Raw genomic sequence first — 21774 nt, 5'->3', positions numbered from 1 at the left:
AAAAATCAGATAGGTTTCAGTCGAAATATCCCTTGTTGCTCGGATTGGTTAGCTAAAAGAAAAATGTTATCATTTTAAAAAAAGGAATATGATAACAAGATCGAGACAAGACACAAAGGGAATTTTAAAGCGGCACCAAAATGTTCTTTCAAGCCAATTGCCAATTGTTTTTACAGGATCGAATATCTACCGCCAAAAAAACATTGAGTTCATAATTTGATTTAAAAAGGCGTGACACATTTACCTCATATGACGCAGAATTTATTGAGTATGGTTTAATTTGACCTTGATTTATTCAGAATACTCCATTAACTTGCTACATTACCAACTGACGGCGCTAGAACAATTGATATTGGCATTAATTCAAATGGGGCGTGGTTTTTCCCGTATAAGTTGTAGCTATAAACATTAAATCCAATTAAACTGCTTGAATTACACTTCTGTAAAATTTTATGATTTTAAACACGCCCAACTAATCTAGGATTAGACAGAGGTGTGATCCGACAAAAACACTGCATTAAGAGCTCCGACAAGTTTAAATCATAAATATAAATTCGAAACTACAGGGACGCTTGAACTGCATGGTCTGGCAAAAACTTATGGCTTATGGCAATTTAAGTAGAAGAAATTCTGCATGAAAAAAATCATTTTGTGAGGAAAAATTGCCGCTATTAAGATGGAAAAATAGAAAGATGACCGTAGTCGGATCTGTCTTGATCTTGTTTATCTGCCCTTATTCTTTCAATTTCGAAAATATGAAATAAATAGGGATATACCTCAAAAAAGTATAAAAACACTTCTTTTAGACTTCTTCAACAAAATTTCACGTCGCTTTGTTTAAATATAAGTAACAAAATTTCATAACTCGAACCATGTCTCAAGCTCATCAGTAAAACCACAAAAGCATGAAGATAAAAAAATAATATTAAATTTTGATAAGCGAAGAGCTTCAGAACGTGCAAACTAATGCGTACTATTTAGACGGCAAAACGATCGAAACCGGAGAAAAGACCGGTATTTCAAAATTTTATCGATTTCAATTACAAACACTCCCTCTGATTTAGGAATTGTGTATTCTGCCGTTTTTACACTTTTAACTTATTACCACCATAAAACACACTCAGTGCTTTCGCCCTATGTTAACATGTTAATTTACGCACGATCAACTTGAGACAGCACTATCTCATTGAAAAAAAAAAACATTTTTTTTGTCCCCGGTTCTACTCGATGCATGACCAACCGTGGGGAAATGGGATGTCATTGGCTCTTTTTCCTCGCTCTCCTCTCCCCACCCCACATCACATGAGCATCAATTTTATGGCGCGACAAATGGATTTACAAGGTTAATCATGTTTGTCATGGCTTAATTAATCCGCATGTCATATTCTGCACAGAGGCGAAGCAGAGCTTCGCATCACTCGCGATATAACAGAAGCTTAACAAAAACATTAGTCGAAAAAACATCGAAATGGTTGAAAAAACTAGGTAAACAAAAATTTTCGTAAGTCTAGATGAAAAGCAACTAGGGGACCAGCTAAAGCTGGAGGTATGTGTTTGATACTGAATGAATTTGCTATACTAATGCGGCACGAAAAATGTGATTTCAAAAATTGGACTTTGCCTAAAACCTTAGTTGTTTCCCAAGTAAATAAGGCGAGAAGAGTAAAACAATTTGAGATCATCAATTTTCCCGAGGAAATAAAATTTTTCTTAAAAAAGGAGCCGCCGCTTCTGCAGGAACCATTGGCGCAACCGGTTCTTTCAGTTGAACTTTTCATCTCAGATTTGATTGTGTAAATTTTAAGTAAGTTTCTATAAAACGGTCAAAAGTTCTAAAAAATAGTCAAAAAGAATTCCAAAATCCAATACTTTATTGCTAAGAGCCAGTTGTGGCAGCTTAAGCAAAGATTCCTAAAACTAGGTTTGTCGATTGAACACAACCTGAAAATTGGCACGCTAGCTTTCGCTTTAGGTCAAAAAGTTTGCAAAACACTGTCAAACTTTCAAAACTTCGACTGGTTTGACGTCCATAACTTTTTTGTTAAAAAACTGGTCATAGAGAGCTATAAAGGTAGGCTTTCATTAACCTGTTGTTTCGATTTAACCTATGGTATCAGATTTGGCAGGATAGTTGACAAAAAAATCCCAAAAAACCGCCAATTAAAAAAAAATTGACATTTCCCAAAATCATAGCTTTTTGTGTGAATGAAAAAATAGGGCGTAGCCGCTTATGCAGAAGGCATTCACTCAAGCTGCAAAATCTCACATTTTGGAGGGTAGTTCGAGAAATGTGAAAACAAACCGCCAAACAATAAAAACATTTTCGAAAGCCATAACTTTCGGTGCCAGCAAATGAGCTTCCCACAACCCGTTCTGTGAATTCAACTCAAAATCTCAAATATGGCGGGGTAGTTTTCGAGAATACTCAATTTTTTTTAAAAAACGGCCAAAAATCAACAATTAGACTATTCCGATAGCCGTAACTTTACGTGTAAACAAAATTTGGGCGAAGACGTTCATGCAGGGAGCTTTTCGAAACTGTTTTATTTATTGAAACTAAAATTTCAGATTTGAGAGGGGCTTTTTCAAGAAAATGAAAAGAAATCAAAAATAAGGGTCAAATATTCCCTCACATACTTTTTCGAAAGCTATAGACAAAGGGGTCAAAAAAAGAGACTCTAGGGAAGTATACAAGCACAAAAAGAGTAGAAAGTTTTTCAATTGATAGCCCTTTTTGAAAATCAGTATAAGCTTCTGAGAAAAATTTAATTTTTTTCCAATAAACTAGCGTAAAACGCACCTCCGGTACTCATGATAAACCGCATATATTGAAAATAAGATCTGCATTCTTTGAGTGTGCTTTGACCGCACCCAATTACAGGGTTCTTAGTGACAAATTTTGCAAAAATTTTTATTCAAGTTTTCTATACATATTTTGAAGAACCATAAAATTTTGTGAAGTTTTATGTTCTTCGAAAAATTTAAAATGAACTAATAAAGTCACATCTGGGAAACTAAAAGCAATTGAGCAGTCGCATTTGGACGCAAGATTCACATCTTCTGAGAGTTCTCTTACAGTACCCAACCACAAGATCGGAAATTCATATTTTGAGAAACTTCACCTTAAGTTTTCTAAACAGAGGTATTTTTGCTTGAAAACCAGAAAAGATTTCATATCTCGAAAACAACCAAGATTTGAGCAGTCTTATTAGATGGTAAAATTCACAATCTTTGAAAGTACTCTGACAGCACACAACTACAGGGTTGGGAATTTCACTTTAGTTTTTTATGATTTTAGTTCCCAACTACATAGTTCCCAACTGCAGGGTTGGGAACTATTTTGAAATTTGAGTTTTCTGAAAAATTCCAAAAAAAATCACAAAAATCGCCGTATCTCTAAAATAAAAAAGGTATGAGCATTCTTAATTGGAGCCCGAATTTGCAACTCCTGAGATTACTCGGACAGCACCCAACTACAGGTTAGGAATTTTAAAAAAATCACAAAAAACGTCATATCTGGAAAACTGCACGGTTTTGAGCAGTCATATTTGGAGACAAAATTCACAACTCCTGAGAGTACCCTGGCAGAGCCTCACTACACATATGGTAATTTCAAGTTTTATAAAAAGTTAAATACCCAAGTTCTCTGAAAAACTTTAAGAAAATCCTAAAAAACGTCTATCTCAAAAACTCCAAGATTTTGAGCAGACATATTCAGAGGCCAGATTTGCAACCTTCTGAGAGTACCCAATAACAGGATTGAGATCTACAAGGATTTGGTTATTCATATATGGAGGCCAGAATCGCAAAACTTGGGAAAAGTCTGGCAACATCCAATTATTGGGTTGCTAATACAAACTTGATGAAGTAAACACTGAATTTAAACGGAAAAATAAAACCTTAACCATTGCAATAAACGATATAGCTTAAACGTGAAAAAAATCTTTTGTTTAAGATGCAAAAAATTCGTTGAAAAAGCTTAAACATGGCGAGATAGTGAAGCCCGCATTTAAATATATAATAGATAACATATTTGATAGAAGAAAGTTAAAAAATTAGGAGACGGGTAGACAGACAATCAAATTAATTTAAAAAGCAGGTATACAGACAGACTTAATTTGGCCTCAAAAAAATTACTGAAAAGTTACTGACCTTGCGGAAAACTAATTGAAAAACTTTCTTAAGCATTGCAATATATGATATAGCTTAAACATGAAAAAAAATTTTCGTTAACCATGCAAAATTATTATGCTTAAACATGGGAGATAGCTGTCACTAGCATTTAAATATAGTATAGATTTGGAAATAATTTTCCATTGAAAAAAAATTTCAACAAACCGATTGGCAAACATACAACCAACATGAAAAATGAGGAGGGGAGTGTTCAAGCTGTTTTTTCCTTGAAACGACCCAAAATTAGGTCATTAAGACAGTAAGAAATAGGCCGAAATAATTTAGGACGATAATTTTTTTTAACGAAACAAAAACGCAAAGGAAATACCAAGTCAAGGTAGGTACAATTACAAAAAGTAAGAGCAAATCAAACACTTAAAACAAAAAAAAAGAAAAATGCCCGCAGCAAAAGCTTAAGCCAAAGCAATAAAGAAAAAAAGCTCACAGCAAAAAAAACTGCCGACAACAGATTAGCAGACAAATAACTGACCGACAGTTTTATTTGAAACAAAATATTTTCCGTTTGAAAAAAATAACAGGTCCTGGTCAAAATCGAACCACGGACCTTTGTCGTCCTAAGCATATTCGTTACCTCCAGGCCAAACTGGCCGTGAATGCAAAGAAGTTTGAAATCAATATGAAAGAAGACAGAAGTGATTCCGTTAAACAAGTTGTTAACCAGAAAAAAGTCTATATTCCAGTTTGATAACGCTTGCTAATCGCAAGCATAATAACAATCGGTTCATGCGAACAATAAATTAACTTCAAAAAAATCGCAGGTAAGAGGGACAAGAAAAAGAGCCTGTCATCCATTTAGACATAGCGAATCCTACCTTGAGAAGGCGGATGGCACTGGGACTTCTCCAATCGTGACCGAAGTGGGATTCGAACACACGACCCTCGTGCTGACATATCACAGACATAGCAAAATCAGGTCACAAAAAAGTTGACAAAACCGATTAAAAATGAGTCAAAAAGCACACATACACACGCACTCACACACTTACGCACACAACATATACTAACAGAAAAATAAAATTAATGTAAACTTATTGATTTTTCTGACTGACACTAAAAAAAGCCAAAAAACAGTTGGAAAAGAGTCGATGAGCTCAAGGAAGCAAACGAAAACGTTATGCTTTTTTTCATCTTTCGAAATTGAAATAAAAAACCCAGGCAGCAGGCAGATGAACAAATGTCACTGAACTGAAACAAAAAAAATGGCTATACTTCCGAACATTTTAAAATTTAAATCCACTTTCGAAACTAGAAGTCGTTTTTTGACCTTCACGCTTTTGCTGTTCGATTTGGATGTTGTCTTCTATCTAACAAAAGAAATGAATTTAAAAAAAATCAAAAACCAAACCGCAAAAAATCAAATTGGAGCGTGAACAAACTTTAAATAGAAAAATAGAGCGGAAAGAAATCATCACGACCTATATAAGAGGCTGAACTGCGTTCGTCGAATCTAAAAACACTGACTTATTTTCGAAAAATCTTAAGTTTCGAATTTTGAAGTAGAAAATATAGGCTTTCAAATATTTTCTAATTTCAAGAACAGCTTATGAATGACTTTTATTTGATAATATCAACTAAATTTGAGAAAACTGGATTAATAGGTGGTTTTTCTTCCTCTGAGATATCTAAAAAATAATTCCCACGTTCGAAACTAGAATCAATCACATTTTTCGTGAACTTTACACTTTTGCTGTTCGATAGTTCAGTTTGTCTTCCTTTTAACGAAGGAAATCAATTAAACTTCAGAAAAATCAAAGTCAAATAGCAAAAACTTGAATTTGAGAGTGAAAAAACTTCAACTTTTCCTGAGAAAAAAAAAACGAAAAAAAGCCTTCATGGCCTATATAAGAATCTGAACTTCGTCCATCGAATAAAAAAAAACGCTGACTAGCTTTTTAAAAATTTGTGGTGGATTTAGGGGACGGGCAGATGCTTAGAGATTTGACCCCCTAACGACCCAAAGGGTCCCCCTCTGTAACTTTTTAAGATACACATTTTTGGCTGACGGACCCCAAAAGTGTCCGAATATATACTAATTTTGAGTGGGAGCGCGCGCCAAAACACTATTTTTTGGTCAGAATTTTTCAAATCTTCAAACAGGGTATTTTAGTGCTTTATGAGAGCTCGGAAAATCAATTATGTCGACCCAAAAAAAAGAAAGATCGACAAAATTTTCGAATTCTATATGAAAATCCACTATTTGAAAATCCGCCCCCTCCCTCGAAAAAATTCTAGATCCGCCCTGATTGACACTTTTTCGATAAAATTATTTCATATCGTTCTCCTGATTTTGTCCAAAATGATGCCAAGTAAAACAATTGAATGTTAAATTAGCATCAAAGCAAAATCAACGAAATGGTAACGAAGCCGACAACTCAATTCAATCAAATCTATTTGAGAAAATTGGATCAATGGGCTAACTTTTTTATTTCGATGAAAAATCTTTAAATAAAAATCAGCTTTCAAAATTAGCAGTCGATCACGTTTTTCGTGAAATTTACGCTTTCGCTGTTCAAAAGAGGAGTTTGCCTTCTTTTAATAGAAACTTAAGAAATCAAAACTCAAACTTGATTGTAACAAACTTTGAAGACTTTTCCGGAAAAAAATCATCACCACCTATGAGAGACTCTTCACTGCGTTCATGGAATCTTAAAAAGAACCTTGTAATTGGGTAAATTTGCATTTTTCCCTAAAATTACGCAATTTTTGTCAATAGCAAAAAGCTAACTTCAGTTTTAACCTCAAATTCCAACTTCAAATAACTTCTTTCTAGATTTCATTGATGAATGGTTAAAAAAATATGTTTTTTTACCACTGCCTGAATTGATACACAACAGAGTTGTAAATACATGCATATACTCGCTTAACTAGTTCTGGAGACAAGATTATATTATAAACATTTATTCTCAGAACAATCAATGCAAAGTCAAGCTTCGTACTATCCATCAAAAATACCTCAAGTTTATCACAAAGTTCCAAATTAGTCGATATATAATCATAGATGACTATCTTATTCAGGGAAAACAGTAGCAGCCAAAATTTCGAGTGAATTCATTTCACTCGTCGTCAGGTAGCAACTTAGTCACAATTCCAGTTCCAAGTGTGAATTCTCCTGTTCTGATTGTAAACCTCTGCCCGACATCAAAGGGCATAGCTCTGGTCAATTTGAACACCAATTTTGCATCTTCGCCAGGCATTATCAGTTTTCTATGCTTCTTTCCCATATCATTTCCCTTTTTGTCAACCACATTCTGCTCAATTGTCTTGGCCGTCTCGTTTCCACTCAAGTCAGCATAGGCAGGGAAGTTCCAAGTCAAAGAGTAAATCATGTTTACTGCTTCGTCCAGCAGGGGTCTATTCTGACCGCCCTCATCTTTAGTCAGAAGGTAGATCTGCACCTCGACTCTCTTGTGTTGAGTGAACATTCCTGGTTTCGTGAGCACCATTCCACGCCTCAGATCTTCACGCTTCACGCCCTTAACCAGTACTCCAGCATTATCACCAGCTTGAGCCTCATCCAGAGTTTTCTTGAATGTTTCCATACCTAAAATATTTATCCAGTACGGCTTCATTCCTAAGACTCCCTTCTATTTTATAACTAAATCATTAATTTTTAAAGTTGAATGAGTGATAACTAGTACTACACCCAAAAATCTTTCAATATATCATATGGGCACAGTATGATTGCAAGGAGAAAATCCATTTGATATTATTCCATTATTTTCATCTCATAGCAGGGGCGGATCTAGGATTTTCTCGAGGGGGCGGATTTTCAAACATTTTTCGAAATTTTGTCGACCATTTTTTTCAGCCAAAAAAGGATATCTCAAAATAGATCGAAGGGGGACCCTTTGGGTCGGCAGGGGGTCAAATCCCTGAGAGGGGGTGTCGTCGTCGCCCCCCCCCCCCCCCCCCCCCAAATCCGCCTCTGTCTCATAGAACTATTAATTGCAAAGCAAAAGTAGAGTGGAGGAACGAAGTTTACCCGAGACGCTGACTTTGAACTGTTTGTCGAATCCGATAATCTGACACTGATCTCCCTTCTTGAGGGTGCCACGTTTGACCATGCCTGCGATGACCGTTCCCCTTCCTGTGATTGAGTAGACGGACTCTATAGGTAACAGAGTCGGCTTGTCTAGATCCCTCACTGGTGACTCAATGTATTGATCTAGCTCCAACAACAACTGCTCTATCGACTCCTTTCCCAGCTTGGGATCTTTGTCCTGTAAGCAAAACGGACATGGCTTTTCGGAAAACAGCTACAAAAATAGCAAAAAGTTATGCCGAAGATGCTGTTAAACTCAAGCAGCATAAAAACTTGTAACAAACAAAAAAACTATACTTTATAGCGAAACTAAAAACTTCAAGCTAACTCAGATTTGGGTCACAAAGAAAAAGAATCATTCTCAAACTTTGGTCAAAACACAGCGAACTTTCAAGAAAAAAAATAGATTCGCTTATAGATCTTTCAATTTCAGAAAATATTCTATAATTGGCACTTTTTTAATAAAATTAACCCAATTTGAGAAAACGTATCGATAAGTAAAATTTGTGTTTCGCAGAGAAATCTAATAATTAATTTCGATTTTCGAAGTCGATCGCGTTTTTCGTGATTTTTACACTTTTGCTGTTCGATAATGGAGTTTGCCTTCTTTTAACAAAGAAAATAAACAGAACTAAAAAAGAAATCATAAGTCAAACCGCGAAAAAAAATTGAGTCTAATCGAATTTCAAGACTTTTCCTCAAAAAAATCATCGCGACCTATATTAGAGTCTGGATAATTCTCAATAAAGGCTATCAATTCAGATTCGTGCAACATGATAGCATACTACTCATTTGTGTTTACATTAAGCGCGTGCAGAGCGGACCCCTTGACGATAGGCGTGTTCTCTCCGTCATAGCCGAACTCTGTCAGCACCTCTCGCAACTCCATCTCCACCAGTTCCAGCATCTCAGCATCGTCCACTGCGTCACACTTGTTGATGTAGACTACCAGGCGGTTGATTCCAGTCTGCTTGGCCAGCAGAAGGTGCTCCCTTGTCTGGGGCATGGTACCGTCTGTTGCAGCCACTACAAGAATTGCACCTTCCATCTGAGACGCCCCTGTGATCATGTTCTACAACAAACAACAATGGATTCAAAAAAATAAAAATGATACTATTTAAAAAAATGACACTTGCGTCTATACAAACGTTGATTTTAGCCAAGGGTATTAAGGATGAACAACGCGAATATAAGAAAAATGTTTGATTTCAAACATATTAAGAAGAAAACACCTGACTGCGTGTAACATAAACCAAAATAAAAAATCTGAAATTTGCCTTGATGTAGTCCAGATGGCCTGGACAGTCTGTGTGGCCATAATGTCTCTTATCTGTCTCGTATTCCACATGGGCAGTGTTGATAGTGATGCCTCTCTTTCTCTCCTCGGGTGCCTTGTCTATCTCGTCGTATTTCTTCGCCTCTGCCTGCCCCTTGTCCGCCAGATCTGCAACAAAAAAGTTAGTAAAAATTTATACCCAAGCTTTCAAATTCTGCTACTTTACGGTGCACTTTATACAAGATATCAGTAAATTGCAGATTTTCAGTACTTACTTTCGACATGGTAATTATTTTGATTATTTTCAACAAGCAAATCAAACAAGTTTTCTCATTTCATTTCTGACCATTTTAGACCTAATAAATAAAAAAGGTATTGATCAAATGAACTTTTCAAATAAGTTGACCAAATGAACTTTTTAAATTAGTTGAAATTGGCCAGTTTATGCTCATGTTAGGCTTTACTTAAACTGCAATTTGCGATAATGTTTATATTATCCGCAGACAGGAACCACAGTCTTCTCCCTTCTAGTAATAAATGTTTGCTATATAATAAAACCAAATTTTATTTCAAATCAACTTTCTTAGAATGATTTAAGTTACAAGCCATGAAGAGTTTTATAAATCTTGCTTGTTCCGTGGTGTTGTTGTTGCTCTAATAGCCTCAAATACTCGTTTGACGAACCTAGTTAAGTTGATTTTACCAATTGGTCTTGTTTCTTATTGTTGGCATACGAGGGAGGAGGCAGGTAAAGCAACACATGTGATGCACTTTATTGCCATTTTGACACAAGACTTTGTTTGATTGTTCTCGCGCGGTTTATACTGTTTTGAGTTCTAATTGTGCTTCCTTACGCATTAAAATCTTAAGCATCTTGTCAGAAAAAAAATGATCCACGGACCTTGCCTTCAAATAATGAAACTTATTTGAACTTCAAAGACAACTTTCAAAATAAAAAAACTCTTTCGCCTAATCGATTCTGGAACTGATTTACTCAGCTGGGTTTTGAGACTTAGGAGAATCATTCGTTTGAGAACATGCACTTCTTCCCACAAATCTTTAAACAGCGCTCTTGTATCTGAATTTTCTTAAACCTTCGATTTGGTCACATTCTTTTATTCCGCGGAAGCCAGGCTAAAGGACGCAAGTGAATCAATTAGAAAATTCAAAGCGTTTACGAAGTTTTCACGACTGAAGACCTCCTGTATGACACGTACACCGTCGCACAAATTTTTCCATCTGAACATTCTGCTCGCTTTTCTTTTAAAAAGCTATCCTAAGTAACAATCCGAATTTTTTATTTTTAAAACGATTTAGCATAATTTTGCTCCATAACATGCGTTGTAGTCGAAATAATAGGCTTGTTAGGGTTTTCGGAGGGTTTCATCCGCACAAGTGACTAAAAAAAGACCATAATTGGCTTTGGTACAACGCCTTTGAGGCAGATACTCATTTTCTGTTGTTAATTTGTGCTGTTAAATTTCTTATTGAAGACAATTCTGCTGGGTGAGTGGGAACTTCTTTTTCGAAAATATCTCATTCTTTCAATGTCTTATAGACGTTGGCCAGGAGCTTTGAAAAGACAGAGGAATGCTTCCTTTCGGAGAATGATAGAATGCATTCTTCATAAAACTTGTAGAAGCGGATTTGTAGAAGTTCTTCTTTTTTCGTGAGACGATCCAACCATATCATTCAAACAAGTTAAGGTGCTTATTCAAAGTTGATCATAACTTATAGCCATCACTCCATATTCATTCAAACTCTAGTTCGTTTTTATGCAGGGTGAGATGTGGCAAGTATCGGTATAATTATGGCACTTAAATATCATTCAAGTTATCTCGTCTTTATTGTTCCGACCATTGAAAATGGGGAGGAACTTTGTATTCGGGTGTGTTTTAGTTTTTCACGCAAAATCAGGTACCACAAATAATCATTGGACTAGGTTGAGTGATATATCATATCAAAGCCCTTTTAGTCGCAATTCAAAACTCATTAAAAAAAAACCCAGAATTTTTTCTGAAAAAAGTCGAGAAAAGCTGGTTTGATTTTTTTTTGAGATTTAGTCTAAATTCGAGCAAATAATGCAAGCGAGCATGCTAAAATAGTTTATTTTGCTAAATTTGGATCGTGAAAATTTAGTTTGTCATAAGTAAAGTTGTTTTTGGAGTTTTTATAGCGCCATTTGGAAATTATCAAAAACTTCAAAAATTTCCGCAAAAATATTTGAAATTTTTTGATATATTTTTTTGCTTTCTTAGTAATCTTTCGTCACTTTTTGCCTTTTTCACTATGACTGCCGAATATTTCTAATTTCCAGTTTTTCGTTCAGATTTTTTATCACAGCACTGAATGTTCCGACCATAGTAAAACAAATACAATATTTTTCGAATCAGTGTCGTTTTTTTCTGCGTGGTGTTGTGATAAAAAGATCTGAACGAAAAACTCAAACTTAGGAATATTCGGCAGTCATAGTAAAAAAGACGAAAAATTAAAAATTACTAAGAAAGCAAAAAAATATATCAAAAAGTTTCAAATGGCGAAAAGTGAAGTTTGGCGCCAGTGAATCACTTTTATTTCACTTGACAAAAGTTTAATTTTGAGCAGTCTTCATTGTAAGAGAAGTGAACTAAATTATTCGGAACCAAAACTTACAAAACCAATTTTTCAAAACTACATGCACGAAAGTGAAGAATTGTCAAATTTGTTTTGACGCAATTAAGAAAAAGAAACAAAAATAAACAAGAGTAACAGGTTACTGTGCAAATAGCACTGAATGTTCCGACCATAGTGAAAAAAAATACAATATTTTTCGAATCAGTCGTTTTTTTCTGCGTGGTGTTATTTGCACAGTAACCGCCTATCCTTGTTCATTTTCGTTTTTCTTTCTTAGCTGCGTCAAAACAAATTTGACAATTCTTCACTTTCGCGCATGTAGTTTTGGAAAAATGGAATACAAAATTTTGGTTCCGAATCATTTAGTTCACTTCTCTTAAAATGAAGACTCCTAGAAATTAAACTTTTGAAATACAAGAGATTCACTAGCGGCAAACTCGCTCCGGGGTAAGTTTTCTTTTGATTTGTTCCTAAGCAATCTGTTTCTTTTACTTTTCTTGTCAATTTTTTATCAATCTCATCATTAGATTTGACTTCATTTATGATAATAACAGTTCTTATTTTATGTTCTCTTCTTTAAAAATTAGCTATCATTTCAGGTTCAAAACAACTACTGTTTTTCTCGACCATTAGCATCTAATTGGAATATTCGATATCAATAGTTAAAGTTGACTTCATCGGCACTGATGTTTGCTCTGTTGCAGCGAATGATCGTCTCCAGTCACAAGCTCCGCTACAGAAACTCACACTAATTTCTCCACTGGTGCCTTTCAGTTTTGTATACTCTAGATGAACCCAATCTTCGAAGTGGCATCAAACTATTCAATGGGAGTCCCGCGGTTTTTCAACACTAGTCATGATAAGCATCATTGGCTGTTGTTATTGTTGTAGCACCGTGGTATCTTGACGATAATAGGAAGGAAAAGAATTTATTTCTCCATTTAGTTGATAATACAAGCATCAATTTATTGAAATTGTTAAATCAACAAAATGGAGGGGATAGACAAAAGGCGCAGTATGTGCCTACTTGACGTCTACCCGTTGAACAAAGTTAGGATTGCAACTAAGTAAAAAAGATAAATTTATATTCGAATAAAAATAGGATTGTGGGGAAAAATTTATTTTTCCCTAAAATTAAGCCCTCATTAAGGAATAGTTATTACATCTAGTCCTGTCATTTCGGCCCATTCTCACTCCAGCTGACGAACTAAGAATATGAGAAATAATACGAAAAAAAAAGAAAAAATTCTAAGTTTTTTCATTTCTTTTAAAAACTTTCTAAAAAATGCGATTTCTCGAAAACTACAAGGATTTGGAGGGTCATATTTTCAGCATAGAATCGCAACCCTAGAATAGTTGTTTGATAGCATTTAGCCAATGGGTACCATTTAAAAAAATTCAAAGAAATATGTTTTGCACCAACTCGTAATTGCAACAAATGAAATTATCTTTAAATTTATGGACGAAACTGTTTTCTTCATTTTTTGACATCAATCCAAAATTTTCAGGTAAGAGCTTATTTATACTCATAATATTCAATAACATTGCACCCCTATTAGTCAAAGAACATGATTTTACCTTATTCTTACAGAATGGTGGAACAAATGTTCGACCTTCTGAAATTCGCGTATTATAGGCAAAATTTTTAAAAGTAAACAAAGAATTGAGAAAACAAGCTGGATGTTTTTGATTTAGTGATCGTAAACAAAACTTCATCAAATCGTACACATATAGCTCATGAACTGTTAGTATTTTGTTATCAGAAAAGAATTTAGTAATGGTATCAAATTTCCTTTTGAAGCAGATCATGCGAACAATTTTTCGTTGCATATTCAAAATTGGGTTTTAATAAAAACTCGTGCCGCCGTAGACGAGCAAGCCATATTGTATTATTGGCTTGATATTCGACATAGTATTTCAGTAGGATGGATCTTGGTACATAATGTCTCATTTTTGATATTACACCAGAGTGACGACCTAGTTTTGATTGAACATTCTGTATATGGTGAAACAATTTAAGCTTATCATCTACAATGACACCTAGGTATTTGCAAAAAAAGTTTCGGCTGAAAAGTAAAATCAAGTATATCAAAAGAAAGATTGGACGCACTTCTATCCTTAGTAAAATTAACTAAAGTAGTTTTATCTGAGTTTAAGGTTAATTTATTTGAACAAAGCCAGGAAGAAATGTTGGTCAAATCTAACTGGTATTCTTCATAGATAGATGTTTGATATGATATGTTTGTATCATCTGCAAATAGAAACACATTTGAATTGCAAACTGCGTGCTGTATGTCGTTAATATAAACAAGAAACAAGAGAGGGCCTAAAACAGAGCCTTGAGGTATTCCAGTGTTTACTTGCAACCAATCAGATGAACAGTTGTTTACATGTACACATTGATAACTATTGGATAGATAGCTTTCGAACCATTTGCAGCAATTTCCACGTACTCCATAGCATTCTAACTACCTCAAAAGAATTTTATGGTCCAGCGTATCAAATGCCTTTTTTAAATCAATGAAGAAGCTATATTTAATGTTTTTATCAACACCTAGTCTTAATCTTTCAGTCAATTCAGCTAATTCATCAACTGTGGCAAACTTCTCCCTGAACCGAAACTGACGATGATACAGTAATTCAAACTTTTCAAGATAGTTGTAAAATCGAGAGTGCATGATTTTTTCAATAACATTGCTGCAGCTACTTAAAAGTGATATTGGACGGTAATTGCTCATAATTATTCTGATATCAGCTTTATGAAGAGGTACAAGCGGAGCATACTTGAGGCTTTGAGGAAACAAACCGGAGCAAAATGAGAGATTAGTTAAGTATGTTAAATAAGGTGCTAACACATACCTGCTTTTAACTAAAAAAAAGGTTACTAATTTCGGCGATGCCACAAGTATGCTTGGGCTTCAGACGCTCTATCACATCAATTATCTCACAAACTGTACTATTAAAGAGATCCATAGATTGGCTTACGTCTTCTATTTTAATCACTGGCCCCACGTTTTCTATTTTGCTTGCTAACTTGGTTCCTACCGAAGCGAAATAATCATTAAAAGCGTTAGATATTAGAACGGGATCAGATAATTTATTGTTATTGAGTAAGAGAGCTGCAATTTTTGATGATTTTGCGGTTTTGCCATTTATTTCATTTAAAACTTTAAATACTTGTCTCGAGTCTCCAATACATTTATTAAATTTTTGATAGTAATGATCTTTTTTCGCGATTCTTAAAAGTTTTTCGACTTTTTGACGTTGGTTAAGAAAGTTAACTTTTTTAAAGAGAATTCAATTTGTCTGACTTCCACAATTTGTACAAGCGATTTCTTTTAAAAAACGAATTGTTCAAGCCTTTAGCGAACCAAGGAGCATTAGTTTTGCTTTTGTGTATCATAATACGTAATGGTGCAAAAAGGTTTAGGGATTTCATTAAGAGGTGATTGAACTTTTTGCACGCAAGGTCTATGTTATTATCGCTGATCAGGTTTGCATCTTCTAAGTTTTGTTTCAAACTTAACAAAAAATTCTTCATTTTATTTTCTTTTGTTAAGCATGACATATCACGATATGAATAACTTGATAAATCACCTTTTACGCCAAAATTAGATTTCAATATTATGGGATAATGATCAGAAAAGCATTCATTATCTAATACTTCAATGGTTGGATTTTCTAAATTCCTGATTATAAAATGGTCTATACAAGTTTCAGATGTGTCACTAATTCGAGTTGCAGATTTACTCAAAAGCTCGAACCCATTTGCTGTTATTGTGATCAGATATGATTGCTGTAGCTTATTTTTCTGCAGTGTATCGATGTTGATATCTCCCGTTAGAATTATCGGTACTTTATACTGAGCAAGACGCTCTAGATCCTTATCGAGCTCATCGACAAATTTACTTTTATCATATCGTGGGGGTACATATGCCAACACAACTATAAATTGTTTACCACTAACTTCAACAAGGATTGATAAGGATTCTGGAATGCCACTCTCAAACTGTTCTAATAAGTTAACCTTATCGCCTAGCTGTATCATAGTTACCCCACCTCTAGTTTTTCTGGTATTAGTTATGATGGTATGGAAACCTGTGATTTTAAACAAGTTAACATCTTCAATTTCATTAAGCCACGTTTCTGTAAGACATAGTAAATTTATCGGAGACTCGAGACTACTTCGGAGTGCTTCCACATCTTCATGGTGTTTTTTAATGATCGTGCATTAGAAAGTAAAAAGTTAACAGTAGCATCAATAATTTTATGGCTAATTGGTTCCTGTACTTTATCCATTTTACGATCCCATTTGTCCGGCTGAGTTCCGGAAAACACCATTGAAACAGTTTCTAACAACATTTCGTCTGCTTTCCAAATGAAAAAAATAGTTCCTTCGCGAGTCCAAGTGGATTTAATTCTCTCATCCGACTTCAGGATAATAGGTTCGTGCTTGTTTCGTCTCGTTCTTAGACCAAACAATTTAAGCCAGACCTTCCCAAAGAATTTAAACCAGAAAGCAAAAAAACAATCAGCTGTTGACAAAGATACACAAAAAATATACAAACTAACACCATAGCGAGAACACGACAAAAAGCAGCTGTATAAAGTGCAATACGAAAAAGTAGAAATATACCACGAATTAGTAAAAAATCGGCTAGGTCTCGGAATCGATCTGCGACCTAGAGATTGTAAGTCCTGCACTTAACACTCAGCCACTGATGCTCGCTCAATAAATTGATGATCATTTTTGTTTGCGAGTTAGGTGAGAAAAAAAAGAAGGTTCGTACTAATACAGTTGGCTTGCAAGCTCGTTGTGTATAATCATATATCAATAAAATAAACGAAAAAAATATATATTGCGAAAAAAAGCTGACATAATTAAAGCCAAACGGCCTCCACCGCCGAAATTAACAAAAAAAACTTGCAACAAAAAAAATTTGCACCAAAACTATTTTACAAGAGCTCTTAATTTTCTCTCAAACGATATATGCAACCCATATACTGACCATGGTATTACTTCATTAGAGGACATTGAACAGTTGATATTGAGTACTTTTTGACTATTCTGTGAACAATGTTATTTATGTGAAAAACGTCTAGTACCCGGTTACAATACCCTTGCCCAATCTAAAATTTAGAAAAAGTCACTTAGATTTCCCTGGACTCGTTGCCGACGTTGTCTCAAGCTATATATTTTTTAAATGCGTTAAGAATCAGGAGCAAAAAAAACTTGAAATGATTATTCAAGTTTTTTCTATTAAGGAGGGTTTGCGATATTAAGTTTCAATTTGCCAAAAATTTCTTCAATAATTCTAAAAACACAACTTGATGTACGAAGAAACAAATCAAATTAGTGAAATAAGCACAGATTAAAGCAGACAAACAATTAACTAATATTCTAGCAACAACATTTAGACACAAGCGGAGCTTCGAAGCGGATATTCGCACCACTTGCGATACAATATAAAATAGCAGTACAAGCTAGCAGACAGGAAAAGAAAACCAATTAGTCTGAAAAGATAGATAAAATTTCAGAAAACAACTAAAAAAATTCAAAATATTGCATGGAATCATGTTCTCTTTGCGGCAATCACATCCAGAAACAGTCGACGGCAATTAGTGAAAATTCAAAAGAGAAATAAAAAGCGGCAACTGAGCCGACGAAACTTAATTCATTTCCCGTGTCATGAAAAAACTTTGAACTTTTATTCTAAGAGTTTTAACGTTTTGTGCGATCTAAAGTGAAGCGTAAAACGTATGCTTACCTTAAATTGACCCCAAATCAGGCCACTAAGCCGAAAAAAACCGAAATTATTTAAGCCAAATATAGTTTTCAGGCGAAAAAAAACAGCAAAAGCAAGCATGAAAGAAAAAAAAACAAACAGACAAACTATAGGCCGACATTTTTGGGAAAGGAATATTTCCAGCTGAAAAAAAGGTTTTGGTTCCTGGTCAGATTCCAAAACCACGACTTTTGCTAGCGCAGGCGTATTCTTCGCCTAGAGGCTAAGTGCCGGACACATAATCAACCAAGATACAAAAGTTTTCAGTGATTCTGTTAAACAAGTTGTTAACCTGAAAAAAAGGTCTATATTCCTTTGATAACGCCTGCTAATAGCAAGCGTAATAACAAATTGAAAACAATGTGCGTATGCTATAAAAAAAATAAAGTGCATACTGAGCTTAATCGCAAGCGTAATAACAAACACCAGCATGTTTTATCAGTATGCAATATTTAGGTTTCTAGAAACGAGAACAATCCCATCAAACAACTCGTATATAATTATAACAAGCTTTCAAAAACTCTCAAGTGTTAGCATTTGTTCAATAAATGGTTCACTTAGATGACTTCTACGAGCGTTAACATAAGATTTCCTTCATAGAAAAAAAGTAGATAATTAGCTTCGCGCCCCTACCAACACTTTTAATTAACTGAAGAAACGTACACTTGGTAATTGCAGCAGTCAATGTCGTTTTACCATGGTCCACGTGTCCAATCGTACCAACGTTCAGATGTTCTTTGGTGCGTTTAAAAGAAGCTTTACCAGCCGCTGAAACACTAAGTTTGAATACCACATATTTAATGTTAGCAGAGAGATTTCTTAACAATTTTCATTACGTTTTGATGCAGCCACAGCCATGCATCGCGTTGGTATTGCACAATAACCGCAAAACTGAACCAGTCCTCCAGGGTTCAGACCTACATTAAAAACACAAGAGGATACGATAAATAAAAAAAGAACTTGAAATAAAAGTCATCTTAGGTTTCGTCTTCGATAACCAACACACGTAATATAATCAATACCATACTCACGTCGCATCATCAAAGCCATCCTTAATGACGAATTCAAAATTATCTTAAAAGGAAACAGAGTTATGTTCATTGAACCAAAACATAGCCTTATTGTTGTGAACTTATTAAATACATTTGATATAAAAAAAACTTTAATTTCCAAACGAAGATATTTCTGTTTAAGCAAGTGTAAGTCAAATATTAAATGAATTATAAGAAAATTAAGATGTTTATTAAAACGTTTTCCCACATTTGGTGCATCAACGGGTTTTGTGCTTTTCCCGGGAAGGCACAGTCGAACCCTCCGAATTACGCTGAAGGCGGCACAAGGAGCTGTGCCATTCGACCAGAAAGCCGGAAAAAATGCATTTTATTTATTTGAATTCGATCGTAAGAAAAAGCGATTTTGACGATTAACAGTCTTATTTATCAAAATAAACGAACTGGGAAGGGTCAGTTTGGACTGACATGATTATTTTTAAATTTTCGATTTGAGCAGATCAAAAATAAACGTACGACAGATTAAGAAGATGCTCGAAATTTCAGTCATGAGTATTCGAAGAGGAGCGCTCCGAGTTGTACCGATTGTACAGCTACAATCGTTACAGAGCAATTCTCGCGAACCAGTAGAGCTGACGGGAAAATTTGCTACCCTTCCTGATTGTGAAGAAGCCGCTTCTTCACGCGGATCCAGGAAGTCGGAACAGTACCGTTGAGTAATTCTTAACTGTTTTTAAACAACTTATAGCTTCCCGGAATGGCCTGAATTGAATTTGAATTCACATCGAACTCATCTACCGATAAGAAGCTAGGAATTGAGGGAAAAGGTCGCTAAAAGTGATTGTATATACTGAACAAAAACAATAGTAATTAAAACTTTGACAAGGCAATGAAGATTAATAAAGAACAATGGGTGGATAATCAATACCCTGAAAAATGGTCAGATGGTGTTGTATTAAGAACGTTGAATAAGATCATCGACCGAAAAACTGACACACGAACAACAGTAACATCAGTCAAGGAAGATCCTTTAAAGGTCAGTGCACCCATTATAACATTACAATACAGGGGTAATGCATCGGAGTGGTTTGCTGCCAAACTGCGTCAAAACGCCGGAGCCCAAGTGATATTTACTACGAGAAAGCTCTGTGCCAGTCGGTCATATTTGGAAGTTTGACCTTGAGAAGAGCAGAAAACACTTGATTTTGTAGTGAAATTTAATTTTTCAAATTTTCGAATGGAACATGTCATGCACGATTTTCTCGCGATAACTGAAAATCAGAAAAAGAAAAGAGAACAATTTCAGAACAATTGCGGGAAAGTTGTCAGATAAAAACGAGTGTGAAATTGCAATTCGCAATTTCCATCATAGTGAACAAGAGTAGAGCTGTCCTATCTGAAATAGAAGACAGAGTATTCCCGAGAGAACAATTATTCGAACTGGACCAGAGTGAACCTTCGACGGAAAGGTGGACAGCTTGAGTGTCCCAATGGTCCACATAAAACTGCAGTCTAGAGTAAAAACTTGTTCTTGTTGTTAAAACTGATAAACATTGAACTTATCTAGTTACTTTAGTTAATTCTAGAGTTGCTCACCCATTTAATTACTTCCTGTGCTTGAGCGCATCAACATGTGAGTCCTTAATTTAAATTTCTAGAGTGTGTTTTATGATTGTTATGTTGAGGTAAGGCGAGTTTTAGGTTGATCCATCTGAAATGGATCAAAGTTCCACTGTCTAATAAAAAAGCAACTTAACGGATTGTTCCGACCCGGTTTTTAACGGCGTTCATGTATTTTGGGTATCTAGAGACCTGAGTATGGGGACGTTTCTAATTCTAGAGTGGGGGGATATTTTAGTAGTAGCCTTTAAGCTGTAACGGGTCGTAGTCTCATGTCACAAGCGAACCGAATTGGCTCCGACTGATTTGAGGCGGAAAAACACAAGAGATAGTGTCCCTGACTCCTGAGCCAATAGTTATAGGGCCTATTTTTCTTAAGCCTCATGTGTGACTGTAGTAGACGAATGTTACATAGTGTTTTTATGGCGCTCCTGGGTGTTTACGACATCAAGACTACGGAGTCGAACCCACTTGAGACAGCTTCGGGCTGAATGCCCATTCTAGAGTACCGGCGGTACGGTTCGACAGGAACGTGCAAACCTTCCGGTTGTACCGTGATAGCTTTTTAAGAAAACTCGAGAAAATTTCCTGGTACGCTCTCCGAACGAGGCTTAGCTAACCGAGTAAAGGGGGGCAACTAGGGGGACAAAAACACGAGCAAAAAGACAAAAAGCAAAACAAAAACCAAAAAAGAATAGAAAAAGGAACAAAAACCATAAAACGAAAAAAGACAGTGACTTTGACACCAGATTAGTTGGATCAAACCTTTATATTAATTAAATAGTATACCCATACTGTTTTACAAGTTCGATCGTTTCGATCAACCTAGCAATTTAAACCAGTAAACTGAATAAAGTGCCCGAAGTGGGGCGTTGTCAAGGGTTTTCAGATAGCTTGGAACTTAGCTGGACCAATAGGAGACTTGACTGGAAGAGGTGACCAGCCGAGTGGGAAAGTGGTTCAGGGACACTTGAGCTGAACCAATAGGAGACTTGACTGGAAGAGGTGACCAGCCGAGTGGGAAAGTGGTTCAGGGACACTTGGCTGAACCAAAAGGAGACTGGACTGGAACAGGTGACCAGTCGAGTGGGAAAGCAGCCAAGAAGGATTTGGCAATTCTCGAGTTCTCAAGTTGGGCAGAACGGGTATCGTTAGAATCCACATTACATTATAGGAGATAAGTGTAAAATTGGATAAGCGAAATCCCCCAGTTTTGAGGAACGTTTTTACTTG

The 21774-nt window shown here is 35.5% G+C and overlaps 2 protein-coding genes across 6 annotated transcripts in view; one reads left to right on the top strand and one right to left on the bottom strand.

Moving 5' to 3' along the window:
- Nucleotides 1-21774, top strand: part of LOC134846936 (zinc finger FYVE domain-containing protein 1-like) — a 436861-nt gene that overhangs the window by 347934 nt on the left and 67153 nt on the right. Inside the window, exon 1 of one of the 2 annotated variants that reach the window (XM_063864387.1) lies at nucleotides 19041-19053. The exons of the other annotated variant lie outside the window; for it this stretch is intronic. The gene's annotated coding sequence lies outside the window, so the exon portion shown is untranslated. Of the gene's footprint in view, nucleotides 1-19040; nucleotides 19054-21774 lie in introns of those variants that run through there. 2 annotated transcript variants of the gene reach the window in all.
- LOC134846964 (elongation factor Tu, mitochondrial-like) overlaps nucleotides 7077-21774 on the bottom strand; it is a 448088-nt gene continuing 433390 nt past the window's right edge. For all 4 annotated transcript variants that reach the window (XM_063864453.1, XM_063864436.1, XM_063864445.1 and 1 more), the window contains exons 2-8: nucleotides 18943-18987; nucleotides 18748-18828; nucleotides 18575-18679; nucleotides 9514-9680; nucleotides 9039-9308; nucleotides 8177-8414; nucleotides 7077-7735 (exon numbers count right to left, since the gene is read on the bottom strand). In XM_063864453.1, coding sequence (XP_063720523.1) covers nucleotides 7248-7735; nucleotides 8177-8414; nucleotides 9039-9308; nucleotides 9514-9680; nucleotides 18575-18679; nucleotides 18748-18828; nucleotides 18943-18961 — 1368 coding nt within the window. In that variant the 5' untranslated portion in view covers nucleotides 18962-18987 and the 3' untranslated portion in view covers nucleotides 7077-7247. The remainder of the gene's footprint in view (nucleotides 7736-8176; nucleotides 8415-9038; nucleotides 9309-9513; nucleotides 9681-18574; nucleotides 18680-18747; nucleotides 18829-18942; nucleotides 18988-21774) is intronic.

This window comes from Symsagittifera roscoffensis, chromosome 1 (assembly GCF_963678635.1).
Source record: "Symsagittifera roscoffensis chromosome 1, txSymRosc1.1, whole genome shotgun sequence".
NCBI lineage: Eukaryota > Metazoa > Xenacoelomorpha > Acoela > Convolutidae > Symsagittifera > Symsagittifera roscoffensis.
Note: the sequence above shows the minus strand (reverse complement) of the source record. Positions and strands in the feature narration are given on the sequence as shown.